The sequence below is a fragment of the Tenrec ecaudatus genome, chromosome 2 (genome assembly GCF_050624435.1).
Source record: "Tenrec ecaudatus isolate mTenEca1 chromosome 2, mTenEca1.hap1, whole genome shotgun sequence".
In the NCBI taxonomy this organism is placed as follows: Eukaryota; Metazoa; Chordata; class Mammalia; order Afrosoricida; family Tenrecidae; genus Tenrec; species Tenrec ecaudatus.
The window spans coordinates 52,788,329-52,810,474 of record NC_134531.1 but is presented as its reverse complement, the minus strand read 5'-3'; the positions used below and the strand labels follow the sequence as shown (position 1 = coordinate 52,810,474).

The 22,146-nt window shown below is 42.9% G+C and overlaps 1 protein-coding gene and 1 pseudogene across 1 annotated transcript in view; both read right to left on the bottom strand.

Moving 5' to 3' along the window:
* MAP3K1 (mitogen-activated protein kinase kinase kinase 1) overlaps window positions 1–22,146 on the bottom strand; it is an 82,275-nt gene that overhangs the window by 18,772 nt on the left and 41,357 nt on the right. Inside the window, exons 2-10 of the mRNA XM_075541048.1 lie at window positions 17,996–18,146; window positions 16,120–16,320; window positions 13,612–13,812; window positions 12,152–12,268; window positions 11,625–11,773; window positions 8,492–8,613; window positions 7,352–7,433; window positions 7,050–7,233; window positions 2,149–2,427 (exon numbers count right to left, since the gene is read on the bottom strand). Coding sequence (XP_075397163.1) covers window positions 2,149–2,427; window positions 7,050–7,233; window positions 7,352–7,433; window positions 8,492–8,613; window positions 11,625–11,773; window positions 12,152–12,268; window positions 13,612–13,812; window positions 16,120–16,320; window positions 17,996–18,146 — 1,486 coding nt within the window. The remainder of the gene's footprint in view (window positions 1–2,148; window positions 2,428–7,049; window positions 7,234–7,351; window positions 7,434–8,491; window positions 8,614–11,624; window positions 11,774–12,151; window positions 12,269–13,611; window positions 13,813–16,119; window positions 16,321–17,995; window positions 18,147–22,146) is intronic.
* Window positions 4,406–5,843, bottom strand: LOC142440790 (DEP domain-containing mTOR-interacting protein pseudogene; annotated as a pseudogene).

Genomic DNA, 22,146 nt, shown 5'->3' with positions numbered 1-22,146 from the left:
CCGAAAGAAACCCAAGTGGAAGGTGAATTATGAGAGTGACGAGTGCAACGAATGTATAAGGGTGCTTTGCTCATTTGATGTATGTACAGATTGTGATAAGAGCCTTATGAGCCCCAATAAAAAGATTAAAAAAAAAAAAAGGTCGAAAAGAGTGAAAGTAGAGAAACCAATGAGTTTTCAGGAGTGTAGGAAATAATTCTTCTAAAGCAGTGTTTGTGCACTTTTGTCATGCCGTCGTCTCCCCCCTCCCCCCACAGGTGGTAATGCCTGGAGACATTCTGATTTGTTGTGACTCATGGGGCTACAATTAGACTCTAGTAAGCAGAGATCAAGGATGTTGCACAGGACCGTGTCCCTCCACCTCAGACAAATAATAACCTGGTCCAATGTCCGTAATGCATGCATGAGAAACTCCTCTTGAAGGAGCAATCTTCTCAGTAAGAAGCAAAATTAGCATCTGAAGTGACAAACAGAAGTGTCTTCACTATTTCATCATAATTAATGGAAGACATCTGACATGCTAAGCCACAAAAATAAGACAGCAATCATGTCACAAAATCCTGAAAGTATTATTTCATAAAGCACTTTTTAAACTTAGTTATCTATGTTATTTGTTCAGGGTAAATGTAACAAAAGAGCAAAACACGGCTACTCAAGGGGAGAAAAGTACGTATGTACAGGGGTCTACAACTTACAACGTATGTTACGTCACAGGGAAAAGCACTCTTGAAAGGTACTTTTTTAGGTATGTTTTATGTGGTAACATATAATTTGGCTATTATTCCCATACCAATCTCCAAAAAGGAAAATGAAAACTATAAATAAAATGAGGTATATAACTTGTACCAGAACCGATTTACGACAGACTGGTCACGCATTGAAAAGGAACCCTATCAGGTGCCTCATCAGGGACAGCCTGCATATAAGAAAATTTGCAGACTGAACAATATAAACAAGGAATCTCTGGAGGAATCCTCAACAGGGGTGAGGTGGTGGTGGACGCAGAACATAATTTAACATTTTGGTGAACTCCAGACTCTATTGGAACCATAAAGGTTGGATGAACCCCCGAAATTACTGCCAAGTTAATTTTTAAACCTTATGCCCCAAATATCCTGGTACTAAGAACTATAGGGGGTCAAGTGGATAACAGCAACTGGAACTATTACACAGGAGTCTAAAGGGGGGGGCAATGGTTTTTTGTGGGTAGGAGAGGAACACCTTAGCAAAGGAAGGTACACATAGATACACAACTCAAAGAATATAATCAATGTCACTGAATTCTGCATGTAAGAAATGATGAATTGGCTTAAGTTTTGCTGTGTATGTTTTGTTTTTCTTTTTAATCATTTTACTGGGGGCTCTTATAGCTCTTATAACATTACATACCCCAAGTGTATCAAGCATATTTGTACATATGTTACCATCACAATTTCTAAAACATTTTCTATTTGAGCCCTTGGTATAAGCTCCTTTTTCCCCCTCTCTCTCCCACCCTTGTGAATCCTTGATAAGTTATATATTATTATTCTTTCATATCGTATTCTTAACAACAAATACAAATTTTAAAAAGGAAATTTGTACTGAATAAAACCAGAAAAATTCAAATGAAAATATTAAATGGAAAAAATATTACTTCTAAGTTTAGAGAATGAAAATCCATCACTCATAAGTCATTGTGGTGGCTTATGTGTTGCTATCCTGTTGGAAGCTATGTCACCAGCATCGTAAATCCCACAGGGTTACCCATCACTGACAGGCTTCCACAAAGCTTCCGGCTAAAACATCTCAGGAAGAATGTAACACAAGTGAAAATGAGCCAATGGACACCTGTGTATGAAGAGGCTATTGTCCAATAACAGTGCAGGATGATGAGGCCTCTATCTTGGAAAGCACTCAAAATACAAAGTAGCCTCCACCATGGATCTGAGTAGACCATGATCAGAACATGAAGCAGGCCTGGGCTATGTTTTGTTCTGATACATATAAGACTGTGAAGAGTCTCAGCTGGCTCAAAAGCAAGGAACAACACAGAATCCAAAGAATATTTGGACTTTTCTAGTTAAAAACAGCATCTAGAAAACACTGGAGGAAAGCCCAACGATCATGGGATCTCACAGCATTGCGGGTAGGAATGAAGTTACTTACTAAAGCAGCAACGTACACTTTGTAGACTGGGTCGGCACAGACCATTGACAAAATGTTGCAGCACGCCTCCACCACTTCTCCTGAGATACTGGTCTGAGAAGACCCGCTTGCAGCCCCGGCACTTGAGCTGCTCCCACTGCTGCCCCCGGAATTTCCAGTGCTCTCCCCATTCGCCAACAGCAGGGCTCCACTGACATCATGGGAGAGACGCCGGAGGGCCATCTCTCTTACGTTCCAGTTTCTAGAAAACAAGCAGCCGACGAGTTCCATTCCAAACACCTGTGTCAAAGAAACACAACAAATTCAACATGAAGAACAAGGCATGAACCTAGTGCTGTGAGTTACACTTGAGTTTTTAATTACTAAAGAGACATTTGGCATTGCTTATAAGGAAGAATTATATACAAAGTCGCACAGGTAACTCTCAAAAGTTACCAATACTTACTAGCCTAAGTAAAATTAACAGTGAACCATGTTAAGTAATCAGACGGCGACACATACATTTTAATGCCTAGCTAACTGCTGCCTGTACTTTCTTGCTTACAAAATCACAATTGTGAAGAACCACATCTTTGTATTCCTATTACAGTAGCTGACTGAGAAAAAACTGGACCAAGTGCAGAGAAGAGCAAAAATCTAGAAAAGACAAGAAAATAACGAGAGCTTTCAAAATGTATAGAATACTTCTCTTAGAGATGACAGCAGGGGGGGTCAAAGATGCTCAGCGATTTGTCTCGAACCTCCAAGGTAAAAAACAAACAACAATAACAATACCAAAACTGACACGCAAACATTGGAGATTAGAAACGGAGTGGAAACCCCGGGAGACTAAAGGAAACACGCTTGTGTCCAGGCCAGCAGAAGGGGAACTGTGTGACTAGTGTGCGTGTGGCTAGTCATCACCACCAGGCCTGGGAAGTCAGAGTCTGGCGAGAGGAAAGCGTCTGTAACCTTGACATTACAGACCAATGAGCTTGAATAAGTTACCACCTGAAAAAACTTCTAAATTAGGACTATAGATAAAAGCAGCAAAATTTTGGAGAAAACAAAGTATGGTCTAGTTATGCTTTCTGTTATCAAGAAATAGTAAAGAGAATATATTTGCTAGAATACTCTAATGCAGTGGTTCTCAATCTTCCTAATTCTGAGACCCTTTAATACAGTTCCTTTTGTTGTGACCCCCAACCATAAAATTGTTTTCGTTGGTACTTCATAACTGTAAATTTGCTGTTATTTATTAATTGGGCGACCCCTGTGAAAGAGCCATTTGGCCCCCAAAGGCGTCGTGACAGGTTGAGAACCGCTGCTCTACTGCCTGACACTTTAAGTTGCAGTTCACTATTTATGCCTAAATTTTGTCTTTCATAATACTTTTATTTTTGCGGTAAGAGATTTGGTGTTTAATTTGAAAATGTGTGGTGAGAAAGCAACCTGGTCATTCAGAATTCCTTACATGTGCTTAACAAAAATTTGGTTTTCTGACTCCTTAATATGGCACTGTGAGGAATTCCCTGAATACACTAAGCTCCCCAATTCATTCTTTTCTAGACCAAACAATGGGAAGCATGGAGAGACACACGTGAGTTGAGAAACTACAACATCATCTGGAGAGTTGGGTGAAAAATCATTTCCCCCCAAAAAGCAGCACATCATGTTGCTAAAACTAGTTACACTAGAAAGCTCGTAGAACCTCAAGCCGAGAAGGCAATTTCCAGTTCAAGACCTTACTGTTTGGGCCAAGTTCTAGAATCCGTCACTTAGAAAGGGGGACACCCTCTAGGGAATCCCTGCTAACAGGCTTGATTTTGGAACTGCACCCCTACAAATGTCTGCTCTGACATTCAACACGTTTGGGAACTAACTTTTGAAAGCGTGGCTGCTGATTTCTAGGTAAACCAATAGGCGCAGAGAGAGGCAAAGAAAAGGAGGGCAGCACGGTCCAAAGCCGTATCCCCTGATGCACCTTCCCCCACGAACATCCCAGGCCTTGGTTTGTTTCCCTTCTTATCAACAAACGCCCGTTACAGACATATGCTTAGTAAAAAGTTGTTACTAAAGGCAGAATTTAAGAAAAATAATTTTCAGATGGCTTTTTTAGCACTTGAACTTTCTCCAAGGTGCTAGTAAACAACCTATGGGTGCTGCTTTGATTTGCAGTTACTCTAGATCAATAGGCAATTCCATGCTGACTTCTGGAAAGAATACAACTGGGAGTCTGAAAATTACTCTATCGACTTCGCAAAGAGGACTGTTTACCATGTTGTTGTTTGGGCTAAGACAGCATTCTAACAATGCTCCTCAAATTAATTAAGATAAAAACCAATGAATGAGAAGTACAAGTAGAAATCTAGTAAGGCAATTCTATTATGTAGGAAAACTCTTTTTCCCAATATTCTGCCACACTGGCATACCAGTTTGTTTCGTTTCATTTTGTTTTGTTTAAGACACGTTACCTGGTTCTTCCACAAACCAAACAGAATGTGAAACTCAAATGAAGATGGGAATGTATGCAGCAAACATGGCCAAAGCCGTCAATTCATGAAGTCTTGTCATTGCATTAGTTTGCACCGCTCTGGCTTCGGCCGCCCACAGGACCCAGCGAGAGGGCGGAAGGTTGACTTGCTCAGCACTCTGGCTCCTCCATGACTTCCATGACGATTGTCCAGGGCTGCCAGGATCAGATTGCTCACGTCGGTAGTCTACGCGCAGCACATTGAGTCCATGGACAGACCTTCATTCCTGCGGCGGCTGCGGGGCCACTGGGGCCCACGGCCTGGATGTGGCAGGGCTTGCTTCCTCGAACCACAAAGCGTATGGAGCCCCAGGAGTAAGGAACTCCTCGGCAGTGACGCGTCTCTAACAAACTTGGGGTTACAGAGCACAGGGGGGCTGCTCCTCCGCACCGCAGACACGATCCTGATCTCCTCGCTGGGGCTGACTGACACAAAGCCGGTGGGTCTCCGAATGTCATGACTGGGGTGTCCTCGGGCAGAAGGGACTGTCGTGAGCTTCCTGAGGGGAGAGGGCCTTTTCACTGAGCAGCTCCATCCATCAGCATTCCCACCGCCGGAGGTTCATTCTGCACTGGTAGAGAGGACTGCTGTCCACAAATGGGTGCTTGCTGGACTCACGCTGGACGATGTTGCAAAGCTGCTCCGCCTCCTTCCTAGTAGTGGCCTCGCCTTCCTGAACCAGCCAGTCCAGGAATTCCGATGCCACGGAGGGGCGCTCAGACTCGACTCCGTCCTCCTCCCTGGGCTGCAGAAGTGTGTTCTCAGGGCTCATGAGCTTCTCCTAGAGCCTCTGTCCTCTTACGCAGGCCTTCACTTCGTCGTCTCAAGGGCGGTGCCATCATCCTTTCCCACGCGGGAGAAGAGTTTGACATCTTTGAATCCCTATGTTCATCACACACACGATGACTAATGGCCCGGCCTGCTCATTTCTGCGTGAGTTTAACGACCATTTCTCTGTTGGCAGCCTCCTGTGCTCAAGCAGCCAGCTGATCAGCTCTTTGGCATCAAGCAGGTGGGGTAGGTTTTCAGATGATGCTGTCTGTCTTTGATCACTTCTTCATGGAGCCTGCGCCACACTTGCTCCCGGGTGACCAGGACCTCAGCCCTGTGCTCCAGTTTCCTTTGCTGCAGGTCGCCGCTGCCGCCCTCCTCCATGGCTGGGGCTGCCGGGGCCATGGGCTCTGCTGTGCGCCCGCCACGGGTTCAGGGCTCCGTTCAACCTGCCTTCTCGCGGCCTCACTCGCCATCTTTGTTAGGGGCACACCTGTTGCTCCGATGCGATTGGCTGATGAGGGAATCCCCGGGGGTTATCTGGGTCCCATAAGATTCTTAATATAACACTACTCAAACAAGTGTATAAGCAAATCAAGCTGGAATACTGTCTTAAAGAGCAGCGTCCAATAACTCAGTGTCAGCTTTATAATCCTTATTATGAGGTCCCATGAAGGAAAAGGCAAGGCTCGGAGGTATTAATGATAAGAACTTAAGAAATCAGATGCATTTATAAACTTTCAGATTTTATATTTGAGTTATTAATATGCTAGGAAATTACAATGCCTTAAAAATCCAGACTAATATTAATATAAGTAACTGTCAAGATGACAATGGAGCCTTGGTAGTACAGTGGTTAAAGTGGCTGGCTAATAACCAAAACGTCAAAAGTGTGAAGGCACCAGCCCATCTGAGGGAGACAGATGTGGCAGTCTGCTTCTGTAGATGAGAGCTTGGAAACTCAATGGGGGCAGTTCTACTTGGCCCTAGGGTTGGCTACAAGTCGAAATGGGCTCAATTACACTCTTCCCTTAAAAAAGAACTCAATTGTCATAAGAAGAAAAAGGAAACAAATGTTAGTGATACACAAGTCTAATGAGTGACTACTTATAAGTTTAGTATTAGTAAGCAAGACTCTCAAAATAATTATTTTATTTCACTAACCGCAAGTTCGGTGGTTCAAACCCTGAAGCTGTTCCATGATAACGAAAAGCTTTCTGCTCCCATAAATATTTATAGCCATAAACACCAAGGGGTGCAGGATAGTGTGTGTGTGTGTGTGTGTGTGTGTGTGAGAGAGAGAGAGAGAGAGAGAGAGAGAGAGAGAAACTGAGTTCAAATGGCAGCAAATATGAAAAATGGCAAAAAAATATATTAGCTTTCAGTCTGGTAGCTTAAGAAAAGATGTTTCTAGGGTTGGGAAGTTATATTAAAAAGAAGTTTTTGAGATGTATTTACTTTAAGCTCTATAGTAAGTTACAATTAACACCAAAAGATGAAAAATTGTCAGTGGAGTAAGAGTCATGACACAGGAGAGCATTTTTTTAAAGTTGTAAATAAATGGGGGTCGGGAGGGAGACGACAACTGTCCTTGAGAAAGGCAAAAGGAAGAGCTACCTGAACCCACGGCTCAGCTAAGTCTTCGTAAGCAGGCGGAATGTGCTGGGTTCCATAGTGAGTCGGGTTGACATTGCTCTCTTGGTTCCTTCGTTGTGACCCGGCGACAGGCGACTGTTGTACGGTTGGCTGCTGTGCAGCTCGGAGAGAAGAGGGGGAATCCACAGGGCTTGACAACTCGTGGCTAAAACAAAACCAACCAACCAAATTTGCCAAGAAAATCAACAAGTTTAAATAACACTCGGAGAACTTTTTAATCTTTTGTTAAACACATATACAAATCATCAATTTAAAATTATTACCTGTAGAAATCATGGGATCGCCACTTAGACCTACAGAGGGGACATATTAGAGGCTCTCTATTTCGTCTACATTCTTCTGCCCCTGAAAGAAGTATAAAAATAGAAAACTTAGAAAATGCAAATGCTTACTACTGGGTACTTCTACGTATTAACACATGATGGCTAACGTAGGTTTTATAATGCTCAAAGTAACTTCAACACAGGCAAAGACAACAGGTTAAATTGTTCTAATGCCTGTACCTTTTGTGACCACCGTTTTTTAAGGTATGGTGATAAGTTGTATGTCTCATGTAGGCAATGCCATTCCAAGCCTTGCTTGGGTGTGGCCCTCAGTGCCTCTGCCCCAAGCTTCTTCCATGTGCTTTCCAACATGAACACCAGAGTTACACCAGGGGTTCCTTCTACTACCATGTGCCACAGTGTCTTGCACGTCTTCGCTTAGAACACACCATCTGAGATAGTTTAGTTTATTGTGCCAACCTGGCCAATAAACACATGTGGGGTTAATTGAAGGGTGGAGCGATAAATGGCTTGGTGAGCCTTGCCTTTCTAGTTCTCGGGTCTCTCTTTGTGATGGTCGGACCAGGGTGCAGGTGCCTTAGCCATTTCCCTGCTTTAGCTGGTATGGCTGACTTCCTGCAAGACACCCCTGAGAAGAAGCACATGAACCTATCCCGATGCAGCCCTGGGTGCTGGAGCAGCCGTGAGGAGACCCCTGCCAGCATTGAGAAGTTTACACATTCACTGACTCAGCTTTCCTCCTGCAGTCGGCGTCATTGTGTGTGTTTTGTGAGATGGAGGACTTTGTGGATTGGTGTGGGACATATGGGCTAATGTTGGACTTGTGGGCTTGGGCAGCACTGGGTTGGGTTGCCTTCTTGATGCACATCTTACCCTTTATATGAAACTCTCTCTTAGACATGGGTTTCTCTGGATTTGTTTTTCTAAAGTACCCAGACTAACACACCATCTTTGAACAGACCCTGAGCAATCAGTTTGCTGATGACATCACTTAGGGTCTACATGCATTCTTTTCTTCCATCATGAACCGCCCCACAAGCCATGTTCAAACTTTTCACCTACAGCAAGCTCACAGAGAAACCATGGCAAATAGGCCCGGGGAGAAAACGAGGCACGTACAAATGGACATGCAGTGGTGGTGCAGCTTGTTCCTGCAGCCGTCTTCACACACGGTCAGGCTTTCTTCATCGAGCATGCCCAGCAAGCAAATAGGGCACATCTGCTCTTCCTCATCTTTCACACTGCAGGGAAGGAGACAGGGCGCTCTAAGCACACAGTAGCAAGAACACATGAATTAATGCCATATGGGAAAACATTCCTGCTTGCTTATAATATGTACAAATTAACCAAAAACTTCACATATTTGAGATGCTTCTTTTCTTCTAACAATATACAGTAATTTTACTTATTCCTCCATTCATTCTATAGTAATTCTAAATGAGATTTAATTTCCCTGTGTATTTAACACATTATGGGTATGAGCTAACCTGTTCTTACTCTGAATAACATTCAATAGAGAGCCATTTATCTTGCGCTTACAGGACAAGTGTGGTATTGCAAAACACTTTCCTGTTACCAACTGCCCCTGTGAGCAACTGCCTCCTTTGTCAGAGCCGGATGGTTCCTGGCTAGCATTAAGGAACATTTTGCTTAGCGAGTCCACAGAAGACTACTGGTCAAGAGGGCAGCAACGCAGAAGAGCCTTCCAAATGATCATAGACCTTAGTTCTAGACGCCCGGAGTAGAAGATGAACCCCGAAGCTACGCCCCGAGACAGTCATGACTAATGGGCTCCTATCTTACACCACTTCCTTTAATGAATTTTACAGTTTCAGATCATCTGGCTGACAAACATTCAACAGCCGGGCCCCATCTGGCACCGACGGTGGCGGAAGAAAGCAGGTTCTCTCCCACAGGCAGAGCTCATGGGCGCCAAGCAAATCCGAGAAGGGAATTTGCTAGTTTTCTTCATATATTAAATGTACAGAGCTGTTAACTGAAAACTCTATTTCTACAATAGTTTCCCATTTCTACAATAGTTTCTTACATAAATATCTAAAATTTAAAACTGAAAATTTATAGTATATAACTTCCAAACAACAAAATTAGAGACATCCTGAATGTTTGCTCATTAAAAATGCAAAATAAATTGGGGTACATCAACATAATTTTATATAGTCATGAAAAGAAAGGAACTTATATTTCGGTGTTTGGTTGGGAAAACATTTTTCACGCATTATATTTTAAAAACCCCATCAAGTCACAGATCAAAATATGGCATGGCTCTCTGCTTGTCTGAAAAATCGCAAGAACGATAATGTCTGTGCAGAAAGTTTTATTTTGTTGTTTGATATAATTTTTAAAAACATTATTAAAACTATGAAAAGTAGTATTCTTTGTGGTGCTAGAGTGGAGAGGGCTTTTACACTCTTTTGACAGGTTTTGCTAGTTTGAGCTTTCATCGTGAGATGAATGCTTTCTAGGCCGTTAACAGTATTCAAGCACCAGGACCAGCCCGTGGTGTTGACCAGCAGGCCCAGCATTGTTAGCAGTCAGCTTGTGGCAGCACTACTGACTTCTGTGTAAGCAGACATAGCCCATAGCCTCCCTACCCTTCCCGAGCCCAGACTGCTCAGCCCCTCTCCCCACAGGGCACGGTGCTGCAATTCTACTACTCAGTTAAAATTCCCGAAAAACAAGTCTGAGTGACCGACAGCAAAAGAGCCAGTTTTTCCAGTGCACAAAACACTCTCCAGAAAGTCTGAGCAAAGAGGTCAGCAAAGGCATGCACTGCTGATTCTGAGGAAGCCACTCCTCCCAGTGTCTCTCCCTCCAGCTGTTAGCGGCCTCTTTTATGTATAGCCTGAAACTGTGCAGTGCGGAAGCTGTCGAAATGCAGGCATCAATGGGGAAACTGACAGTAATAGGCTAGAAACGATTCCTACAATAATGTACAATAAAAATATTGATGACAGAAATGCTCAGGTTTTTAGTGTGAGTTCTGCTAAGAGGGAAGGCAAAGACATTTTCTAATGTCCAAAACAACCCAGAACATGTTACCATTCTAGAATAAATTCATTTGGGAGGGAGAAAAAGAGGAGCTGATACCAGGGGCTCAAGTAGAAAGAAAATGTTTTGGAAATGTTGATGGCAACATATGCACACGTGTATTTAATACAACTGAATGAATGGTTGTCGCATTTTTAAGAGGTTCCCAATAACAATGGTTAATAATAATACAAAAAATTGTAGAACCCTTAAAAATTAAAATAAAAAGAGTCACACATGAATAAGACTCTCTTATGCCTTTCCTCACCCCGTCCCTGTTATGGTATCATCAGCTCTCTAATCTTCAAGAATTCTGAGAGTTCTAATAATTAAAACATCGATGGGATAAAGATGGAGCTTAATCCTTAAACCAGTGCTTCTCAAACATGGGAACAGCCCAGGAGGAGCCCTTCTAAGACAAGCCACTCTCCTTCCTGGAATGCCAACCTTCCCTGTTGGTAGAAAGCAATCAAACAAGTACTACAAGAGAGAAAGAAAATGCACGGTTCTTTATGACAATACTACAGACTCGAAAATAATTTTTCTTCTGCCATTACAGGCTTCCTCTCAGATCCCTCAGAGTTATCAATTCACTCGATCAGCAAGTAAGCAGTGCAAACGTTTGAGAAGCACTGGGCAATTAATACGATTAATGGCAAATGGACCTCTAATTACCACTGATGGGGACGGTGTGTTTAAATGAGAAGCTTACATCTCACAGGCGTGGTAGCCCGTGGTGAGAACGCCCTGAAAGATGCAGCACTGTCACTCAGTACTAACGCCTGTACTAAAAGGTGACTTTTGGCATCACTTTCTCTAAGTTGAAGAAAACCATGGACATCGCCTTCCAGTGCACGGAGCCTACCCAAGGAAGACGCTGTCAGAACAGAAGCAGACAACACAGCAGGTGCCTGGCACACAGTAGACTGAAAATTGGCAGCCACTTATTACGACCAGGAATGTTTTTATCCTCGCGATTTGACTTTTCCTTATGAATTATGATAAAAATGGACACTCAGTGTCTTCTCACATTAAACATAACTTTCAGGATAAAACCGTCATATTTAGTCTCAGGTGATCTTTAATACTCTGCACCTTTTTAACTAGAAAAGCAAGATCCAATAATTAAATAATTTTATGTAAAAATACCCCTGCATAAAAAAGCAACACTGGACTACTGCTTTAATTCCTAAAAAGTACTAACCTGTTTTCTGAACTAGATGTAGAAGTACTAGATGATGACAACGTATGAGAATTTGACATGCGAGAAACAAACTTCTGGATGGTGTTACGGGATGGAGCTTTGATCCTTGAGCTACGCCTACTGTGATATTTCTGGAACAGGCTCTCAACCTAACATCGAGAAAAGACAGGAACAATGACACTGTGCCACACTCACACACAGGAAAGCGTGCTAGGGGTTGTATTTATCATTTTCCACAAAGCTTATATAACTGCTTCAAAAAATAATACACACAGCTTACGAATGGGCAACATTTTTATTACAGGAAAACTTTCATTTTTATTTTGTTTTTAGTTTAGAATAAAAAATTTGACTAGCCATTGGATCAGAAGAGAACTGTTTACAACCACCGAATTCTTATATGCCTCCATACCTTGAAAATGGCTATTCATTTATTTAAATATAGTGCACATGGCAAATTTTCAGGAATAAATTAAAATGTGCTGGCAATTTAATGATAAAGGATTTGTATATATATTAAAAAATACCTCAAAATTCTTTAATGTTTTTCTCCACAACATTGGATCCGAAGGTTCTAGTTGAAAAACCCGGAGCATAACAAATAACAGATGAATACAAAATGTTCCACGTCCACAGCTGCAGTTCTAAAAGGCGAAAAGAGAAGCCATGGTTAAATAAATCCGCGGCTCTACCAGAACTTCTATTCACCACATCTGTGTGTTTCCTAGTTTATGATGACAAATCTTCAATTAAGTTAAATCCTTTATTATCTTAATAATGCAAAAGTCTAGTCATATCCATGAATTAGTCTTTTCATGGAAGTGATTAAAATTGTGTTCTAAAGTATATCACAACACAGTAAGAATCTGCAAACTGTATCAAATGAAGTTTTTTTCTTGCAATTACATTTTGAGCCCACTGGTGGCGCCGTGGGTGATGTGGTGAGCTGCTAGCCACCAGCAGCTCCACAGGAAAAAGATGAGTTTTTCCTGCCTTAAAGATTTACAGCTTTGAAAATTCAAAGAGGCAGTTCTACTCGGTTCTATAAGGTCAATGAGTCAGAATTGACTGAACGGCAGTGTTTGTTTGCTCTAAGTAATTAATTGATCTAAAGTTTAGAAAGATGTAGTGTAGAAATTTGAGTAATAGATACTATGCCAACATTAAAAAATACTCAAAACTGGACCAGTAAGTAATACCATAAAAGCAAAAAAGAAAAAGAAAAAAAGACTGAAGTTGTTAAGGATTTACTGGAGCAAATCTGCTGCAAAAGACTTCTAAAGTCATAAAAGGCGAAGATGTCACTTTAAGGAGTCAGATGCTGTCTAATTCAAGCCACCGTGCTTGGTCAATCGAGGGGCAGTGAAAACGAAGGATGAGAAGATGCAGACACAGTGGCGCATTGATGGGCACAAACAAGAGCAACTGCAAGGGTGGTGCAGAACCGGGAAGAGTTTCATTCTGTGTACAGTGGATCACTGTGAACTAGAACCGACTCAGACACCTAACAACACAATGCAGGTCACGTTTTCAATTGCTTCATATGCATGCAAAACCTGGACAATAAAGAAGACCAAAGAATTGGTGCATCTGAGTTGTGGTGTTGGCAAAGAACACAGAATACTCCACGGACTTCCAGCAGAATGAACAAATGTGTGCTGGGAGTACAGTCAGAACGCTCCTCAGAAGCAAGGATGGTGAGACTCGATTGACCCTTGGCACATGTTATCAACAGAGACGCCTCTCTGGAGAAAGACATCATGCTTGGTAAAGCAGAGCACCAGCCACAAGGCTGCGGGCGCGCAGTGAGATGGACTGACACAGTGGCTGCACCAACAGGCGTCACCACAGCAACAATTCTGAGGACGCTGCATGCTTAGGCAGCGTTTTCTCCGGTTGTACAAAAGGGTGCTGCTGACTCGGAACCAACCGGAGGGCACCAACCAATAGCAACAAGCAGATACTTGTGAAAAACTGAAAACCCTACCTGAGGCCCGATAAACACTCTGTACTTATTGTCTGGGCTGTCCCCGCCGATCAGGAAAGAGTTGGGGCCTATCTGCTGCAGTAAGTAGAGGCGGGCCCGCATCACTTTGCTGACGCGGCGGCTGGTCTCTTCAGGGCTGTATGGGGAAAAGCCATCTGGCGAAGGGGCTCTTCGGGGCGGTGTGATTCTTCCGCTCTGAAACTTTAAAACATTCGTATTTCTAAAATGCCATTAATGTCTCACTTGTACATGAAAGAATTTGACACCTACCTCACCCCGTGCCCAAGACACACTAGATAGCTATATAATAGATGGTATTCTGCAGAAATGACTCATTACATACAGTACAGATAGAATTGGGCAAAATGTTTTTGTATGATCTCAATCATCACTATAAATTGTTGCTAAGTCTTTGGCTGAGAAGACACACCATGTGGCAACTTAAAAAATTATCCTGTAAACACTTGAGTTCTTTGAAAAAGATTGTAGAATCCAAAACGAAGCTTTAAATAGATACATCACAAGCAAGCAGAATGACTGTGTCTGATGGTAAAAACGACACACCCAGCTCCTGGCTTTTTACTGCATATGTATGTGCCTGCAACTGGCAATTTCAGCACAGGCTTATGGAGTTCCGCCCTGGTGCACTCTGCAGAGAGCGAGCACACACAGATCCAGGCTGGAAAGGGGAGGAGGAGCACTGTAACAGCCTTGTCAGATAATGACAAACATTCTTTAGTATCACACCAAATCTCGACAAGTGGTTTCTTAAAGGCAGCAGCCATTTGGAAACTGAAACCGTATCAACTATTTTTCCTCCTCTGTTATCAAAATCCAGGTGGTGTATTTTGCTCTTTCAAACTACCTGTGCATTACTGGCTTGCTGACTGATGCACATCATTCCAAATGTTGACATACTTCAGTGTACAATGTTAGACCAACAAAACCAAAAGCCTCACATTTGATACCACCACCAATGTCAACAGAAAAATCTAAGTGTTTTTCTATTGTATTCAATTATTCAACATACACATACATTTTCCAAAAATTGTACTCAGCCAGCAATTTTCCATGTTATCAACAGGGAAAACTACTGTCGCTTGTCAACCTTCGAATGATAGTCTCACTTAATGCATTTCTAGGAAAGATGTTCTTTCAGATAAAAATTGTACTCCATAAAGAAGCAACGAGTTCAGTTTGTAACTCTGACGATCATACCCAATGCTTTCCCTTGTGATGGCTGTTGTACGTGGTATGCACCAGAATGCTTTAAGAAGGCTTCCCATTTCAACACAAAGATATTCAATAAGGTATGTATCAAGACCGGTCCCTGGAGAAGGCTATCGTGCTGGTAAAACAGAGGGTCAACCAAGAAGAGGATGGTCCTCAGCGAGCTGGACTGACTCAGTGGTGGCAGCAATGGGCTTCCACGTGGCACCAGGTGTGAGGTGGGCACAGTTTCGTTCTGTTGCACATAGGGTCACTGTGAGTTGGAACCAATTCGACTGCACCTAAGAACAAGTTCCTGCTGCTTCCTCAAAGGCACGCTTTTTGAAAGATCATTTTACTGGGGGCTCTTACAACAATCCATATATCAATTATATCAAGTACATTTGTTCATATATTGCCATCATTATTTTCTAAACATTTACTTATTAAGCCCTCGGTATCAATTCCTCTTTTTTCCCTCCCCCTGCCTTGTGATCCCTCGATAAATTATAAATGATTATTTTCATATCTTACACTAACCGCTGTCTCCCTTCCCCCAGTTTCTTTTGTTCACCACCCCCTGGTGTGTGTGTGTGTGTGTGTGTGTGTGTGTGTGTGTGTAGGGGGGAGAGTGTTGGTGGTTATGTGTTATTGTGATTGGTTCCCCCTTCCTCTCCTCTTCTACCTAATCCCTGTTAAAGGATTTAACACCTTTAACTCCTTCAACGCTTTCCCCCTACCCTCCTGCTATTGCTACTTCCATTTCTGTTCCTGAGGGGTTTATCTGACCTGGATTCTCTGTGTCATGAGCTTTTATCTGTGTCTGTGCACATGCTCTGGTCTAGCCCTCAGTGAGAGGCAGCACTGGGGTCCTGATACTCACAGGCTGAAGAAGCCTCAAGGAACCAGAGGAGTACTGTGTGTTTCATCGGGGCTCTACTGTGGCCTGATTGACTCATCCTTCTTTGTGACCCTTCTGTGAGGGCATGTCCCAATGTCTACAAATGGGTCTTGTGCCTCTGCTCCGACCCCCTTGTCCTCAATACTGTCTTTCGTTGGTCTCAAAGGCAGTCTTAAGTGAAATGGGTTTGCTTTGGTTCTTTAACAGCCAGTACTTGATAGGGAAGAACACAATTTTGAACATCAGTAAACAAAAGGCAGACATTTCTGCTTTATGGACCTGCAGAAATGGCCTCAAGTTGCCCTCGTCCAGGACCAGAGTTCTTAATTGATAGCTGGCCAGTCCTCGATGCTTTGTAAAGAGTGAAAAGTATTGGCATTTGTTGGGGTGTAACTTACAGGAACTGGGGAGGCCCGCTTTCTCCGGACTCCGGGTGATTCCGCCTTGACTGAGCGGCCTGACGGGGAGCTGCCAGGAGAAGGGCTGCGGCGGCCTTTGGGGCCCGGCGATGTGGCGCTCGCCTGGCCCTCTGCGTGGGGCTCGGCTGCCGAGCCACTAATTTCAGATCCATCTCCTTTAACAGGGAGCGGTTTCACCACCTGCACCAAAATATCCCAATGTTCCAATTACTTAAAAATACACACAAAAAGTAAGTTAGAGCACAACAGACTAAGAAATGAACTCAATACATTTTTATTATGAACTCCAATAAAAATAAACTGGATAACCTATCAACTTTCATCTGGTCCAGGTGCATTGGCTGTAACACTAACAGGTTATCATTTATAATTTTATAATTGGCATTATATTTTATAAGACAATGCGCCCGTTTTTCTTTCAAAATCAACCAATGTTAGAAAACAACTGTGAGAAACAAGTACCATGAAGCTTACAGTCAATGCATCTGTATATACTCATGTGTAAGTCAGGTTTTTTTCAGCACATTTTAAATGCAGTTTTTGTGGTAAAATTAGGTTCCTTGGCTGGTATTTGGGTCGACTTATACTCGAGTATAGATGGTACTCACATAGATAAAAGTAGGTGCTTTCCTTGTCACCTATAATTTTTAAAAGCATAACCTTAGGGAAAAATAGCATAATTTCAAATGCTCAGAAATAATCAAATCGATGACTATGAAGTCATTTGGTTTTCCTCAATATTTCATTACAATAGATAGTATACACATGTACCTCAGAAACAACAAATTGAGGTCTGAAGTTTAAAAACCAATGTGCCACTCTTCAGTGCTGTTATTGAATAATAAGGACTCTTAGACCTAATCCAACCATGACCCACAGTTTGTAGTCAGAGCTCAGGAGAGTGCCCCACTGGTCCCAACCTGCTACTCTTGCTCTGTACTCGACTTACTGCCATAAGATGCTTGGTGCTATTTTGTGTGTTACTTTCATTTATTTTGCTGAAAAATTCCCCCCCGCCCTGAGCGATCTCGGTTTAGCTTAAGTTTTGAGAACCATTTGGGCATCGGTTACAGAGAACATGATAAAAACACACATACAGACAACAAAATTAGACTTCCCAGGTAGCCTGTAATCTCTTGCCTGTGTCTTACTCCATACATGTCTTCCCTGGCCTGCATAGGGATTAGATACAAGTATTTTCACTGTGAGTGTACTCAGGAATCAAACAGCGAGAACACAAAAACCTGGCCCTCCATAACCTGGGGGCCCAGACAGCAGCATGGACTTCCAACGGCTCTGCTGTTCAGATTCTTCTTCTCTCAGTAACAAAGGAATTTGTTCCATGGATTGATTGTCACTTTCTATAAGAGGTTTCAACAGAAATATCTTTCTAAATTAGAAAAACCAAAACCCCAAACCAAACTCACTGCCACGGAGTCAATTCGGACTCACAGTGACTCTATAGGGCCGAGTAGAACTGCCCTGCAGGTCTCTGGATTGTAATTCTTGCAGAAATAGAAAATCTTATCTTTTCTCCGGAGGAGAGGCTAGTGGTTTCCACCTGCTGAGCCTGTGATTAGCAGCCTAGCATGTAATCACTCTGCCACCAGGCTCCTTAAATTAGCAAGCAGTACAAAATGCACTCTAAAGAAAGGATTTTAGAAACGGACAGCAGAGGGCAGTGTTGCTTTAGCTCCCTGGATCAGCTCTACTCCGGGGTCTAATGCACAGTTTCAGCTATGTTTGAATACAAGGGGTCAGCATGTGGAGCAAACGAAACCACTGCCTGTACAATGAAGAGACGCCTATGCGGATGTGCTACGCACACTCCTCTGCTGGGACCCCAGCCACTCACCACGGGGCCTCTCCGGTTTCTCCTTTCCAGCCACTCATGCTTCCAGGCGGGCATGCAGGTGGCCTTCAGCTTCTCCCTGATCATTCGTTCCTCTGGGCGGTCCTCCATCTTGTGCAACCCCTTGAGAGTTTCTTTAGTCTCCATCTCTCGTCTGAAATGAGGGGGGGTAAGGGAGAGACATTTTATATGTGAAAAATAATTTCTAAGAACAGAATGCTTTTATCTCACTTTTCCATCCGGCACGTAACTAAAATGAAAGCTGCTTCATGACAGCCGAAAAGGTGGAAAAGGAGCCAACTGCCTGCCTATCAACTGATGGGTGCTGTATCACATCGCGGCAGAGAAAGGCAACTCTGGCACACGTCACAACACAGCTGAACCCTGAAAATATCCTGCTGAGATACGCTAGACACAAAAGGCTAATATGCTATGACCCACTTACACGCACTACAAAGGATGTGCACGGAGACAGAGACTTCCTCAACAGCAGTCTGTCAGGGAGGCTTGAGCCCTGCGTCATCCACAGGTTGCACTAGCACTTCCAGCTCAAGGCAGACTGGAGTCAGAGCTGGCCAGTGAGAACCCAGTGGACCCCCACCCTCCAATCACTGGGCTGACACAGGGCCGGCCAGGCAACAGTTTGTTCTGTTGTTTGTTGTGCTGCCATGAGTCAGGGGGCCAACTTCCCGGAAGCTGACAATGTCAACTCTGGCCCAGGGAAGAACGGAATGGCATGTTATGTTTCATTAAAAAAAAAAAAAATTTAAACCCCCAAATTAGCAAATTTAAGTAAAGGCTAATGATATTCTACTGCTGAATCTTAAACATGGAGGATACTGCCTGATGCCACGAGTTTAATAATGCCTTAAAAAGAAAGGTTCACTTTAGCAGGTGCTGGCCTTGCAAGCAATAGGAATGATGCACATAGTTGTGAGCAACCACTAAGCTAACAGGTGAAGACTTGAGCCCGCCCAGTGGCGCCGGGCACCAATGCTTTGCTTCTCTCCAGCTCGCAGGGAAGATCTAAAATTGGTTCTGTTGATGACTGCACAACTTTTAAATGTACCTTCAGCACTGTATGGTATGTGAAAGTATATGTCTATGAAACTGTTAAAAAAGTATTATAAAGCAAAAAATAAATTAAAAAAAGATAATACAAAGTAAACTATGGAGCGGCTCTGCTTTGTAACATGTAAGGAGTCAGAGTCAACTAGATGGAAATCCTGGCCCACCCCCTTCTTTCCTCCAGGTAGTTAACAAAATGGATCGTTGGACGTCAAAAACAGCATTAATAAAAACAACTAATGAATGTGACATTTTTCTAATTTTATCTGGGAGAGAGAGATGTGGCCGTCAGCTTCCATAAAGAATTAAAGCCTTGGGAACCCTGGTTGGGGGAGGGAGGGGGGTGGCAGTTCTACTCTGCCCTACAGGGTCACTATGGGTCAGAACCAAGTCAATAGCAATGTGGTTTCTGTTATTATTGTTTTGTTTTAACATGCTGAACCAAGTGGACAGCAATGTGGGCTTATTGTTGTTATTTTAACGCTCAGAAATTATACTTAGAATGGTATTTACGACTCTGTTCTAGCATGGGAGAATGAGGTGGAGGATGGCTCCTATGAAGATCTTTGCCCTGTAGCAAGAAGAAGTTTTGGAAATGACGATGGCAACATATGTGCAAATGTGCTTGATACAACTGATGCATGGATTGTTTTAAGAGCTGTTAAGAGCCCCCAATAAAATGATCTGGGGGGAAAAAAGATGTCTGGCCTTGGAAACCCCATGGAGAAGCTGTGCTGTGCTGTAGGGATGCCATGAGCTGGAACTGAGTCCATGGCAGCGGGTTTGGTTTGGGGTTAGCCCCAGAATTACGAAGAATTTAAGTCACTATAAACAGGATAAAGAGGATATGTTCACTTTCTGAAATGAATTAAGTGAAAACTAACCACTACTTGAAGTATTTTTCAAAGTCAGAGCAATTAAATTATATTCTCAGAGAACATTTCATGACACAAATACTTGAGGTCCTCCATTTCCAAAGTGGAAAAATTATCTGGTACAAATATTCTGAACAATACTCTATAGCACTGTGTGGTATTAGTAGAACAAAATCATCTCTAAACTAGTAACTTTTCAGCATTAAACAAACTATACATTGGGATAAGCAACAATTAAAAAAACTCCTTTCAATAACAACGTTGTAAAAAGTCTACAAAATCATAGAACTAAGACTTTTCTATAGTGGTAGGAAAAGGAAAGAATCCAGGAAATGCCAATGATGATAACCTCACATTTCCTAACGTCAAATTCAAACTCTTCTAGGGATTTTCCACCAATCACACTCGTGAAACACATCTTCAGCAGGGCCCCAGGAAGGAAATGGTTAACTGCGTTTCCTGCAGCATCAGTGTCCAGAAGGCTCGGAGACCTGTACGCTAAGTACCTCTGTGTCAGAGACGGGTCTAGATAGTGTCAGGAATGCAAACAGCACACAGTGTTTTGTACAATTTAAAACTTGCAAGTGGGCATAATATGCATGAAAATATTTGTATTACACAAATATAAAAATCTGTCATACAGCTTACTCTAAAAAACAAATGCTGTGTGTTTTGTGTGTACACAGGAGGAAAGGGAAGCAGTAGAGGGCAAAGATAGGAGAGCGAATACGAGGGAAGTGAGGGATGAGAAGGAACAGAGGTGAGAGAGGCAGAAAGAGGAGGGAGGGAGGAAGGAAAAGATGGAGGCAAGAGGAGGTGATGGAAATGGAGGGGGGCAGAAAGAAAGAATTGTTTTCTCATAAACTTGTGTGTTCATCAATACAAAGAGACGCTCAGGTTTACAGGCTTTTTCAGCATAACAAAATTCACCTAGAAGTATTCATTTTAAAGGCAAATGGTTTCCCCTCCAGTAACACTGTTGTAGGGTGTGGTTAGGTTTCCAGATGTTGCTGTTGGGGGCCTGGAGTCCGTTCCCACCCATAGCAACCCTTCCTACACAGAATGAAACACTGCCCAAGCCGGCCCACTCCTCCCAGCTCTGTCTGAAAGCACCGCTGCATTCTCGGTGCCAATGTGTGTGTCATGGCGGGTTTCCCTCGTTTTGCTGACCCTCTCACCAAGCTCGATGTCCTTCTTCAGGGACTCACCCTTCCTGATAATAAGTCTAAAGTACAAGAGACAAAGCCATTCCATCCTCAAGTCTAAGAAGCATACTGGCTATACAGTCTCTGAAACAGATTTTTTTAAAAAAAAGGTTGTTCTTCCAGCAGTTATTAAGTTCCATACTCTTCACCAACACCATAATACAAAGGCATCAAGTCTTAGGTCTTCCTTGTTCTTCATTCAGCTCTCACACACATATGAGGTAACGGAAAATGCCATGGCTTCCGTCAGGTACACCTTAGTCTGCAGAGTGACATCTTTGCATGTTTACACTTCATTTAGAGAGCTTGTGCAGCAATTTGTCAATGCTATGTGTTGTTGGATTTCTTAAGTGACTGCTGCTTCTATGAGTGTTGACTGTAGACATAAGTAGGATGAAACTGATGGTAACTTTGGACCAGCAGCTCCTGCACTCTAGTGATACCCAGAGGGCTCTACACCCCACCAGTGCTTCAAGAGCATCTCCTCTCCAGTCCGTGGTTCCGCCGCTGTCTCTCTCCAGGCCCCCGCCCCCGCCCACAGACGAACCCCTTCCCCTGTTTAAACATATCTTTTCCTGGATGATGTATTCTTAAAGTCTACACTAGTTGCTCTTTTCCTTTCTATTTTTTTAAAAGACCCTAAAACCTTTTAAACCTCTTATTGTAAGTAATATGGGGTTGTGATTCTAGTGGTTGAACTTTTGACACATTCAATATGATTTCTTTAGAATAAATGCCCAGAAATGGAATTGCTGGGTCAAAATGTATGCAAAGAAAAATTTAAAATAATACTAGCAAATTATTCTCAAGTAAGTTTATCTTTCATCTTAAACCCCAGAAGGAGTCACCCAATTTGGTCCAAATCAGCACTGCCTGCTATCCAACCCAGGTTTCAGAGGCACTTCCAGGGGCTGGTTCCCTGGCTTAGCCTACACGCAACACATTTGATATGGCCTTCTGAAGTAGTCCTGCACACCACCCTGTCCTCCACCCTACATTCCGGTTT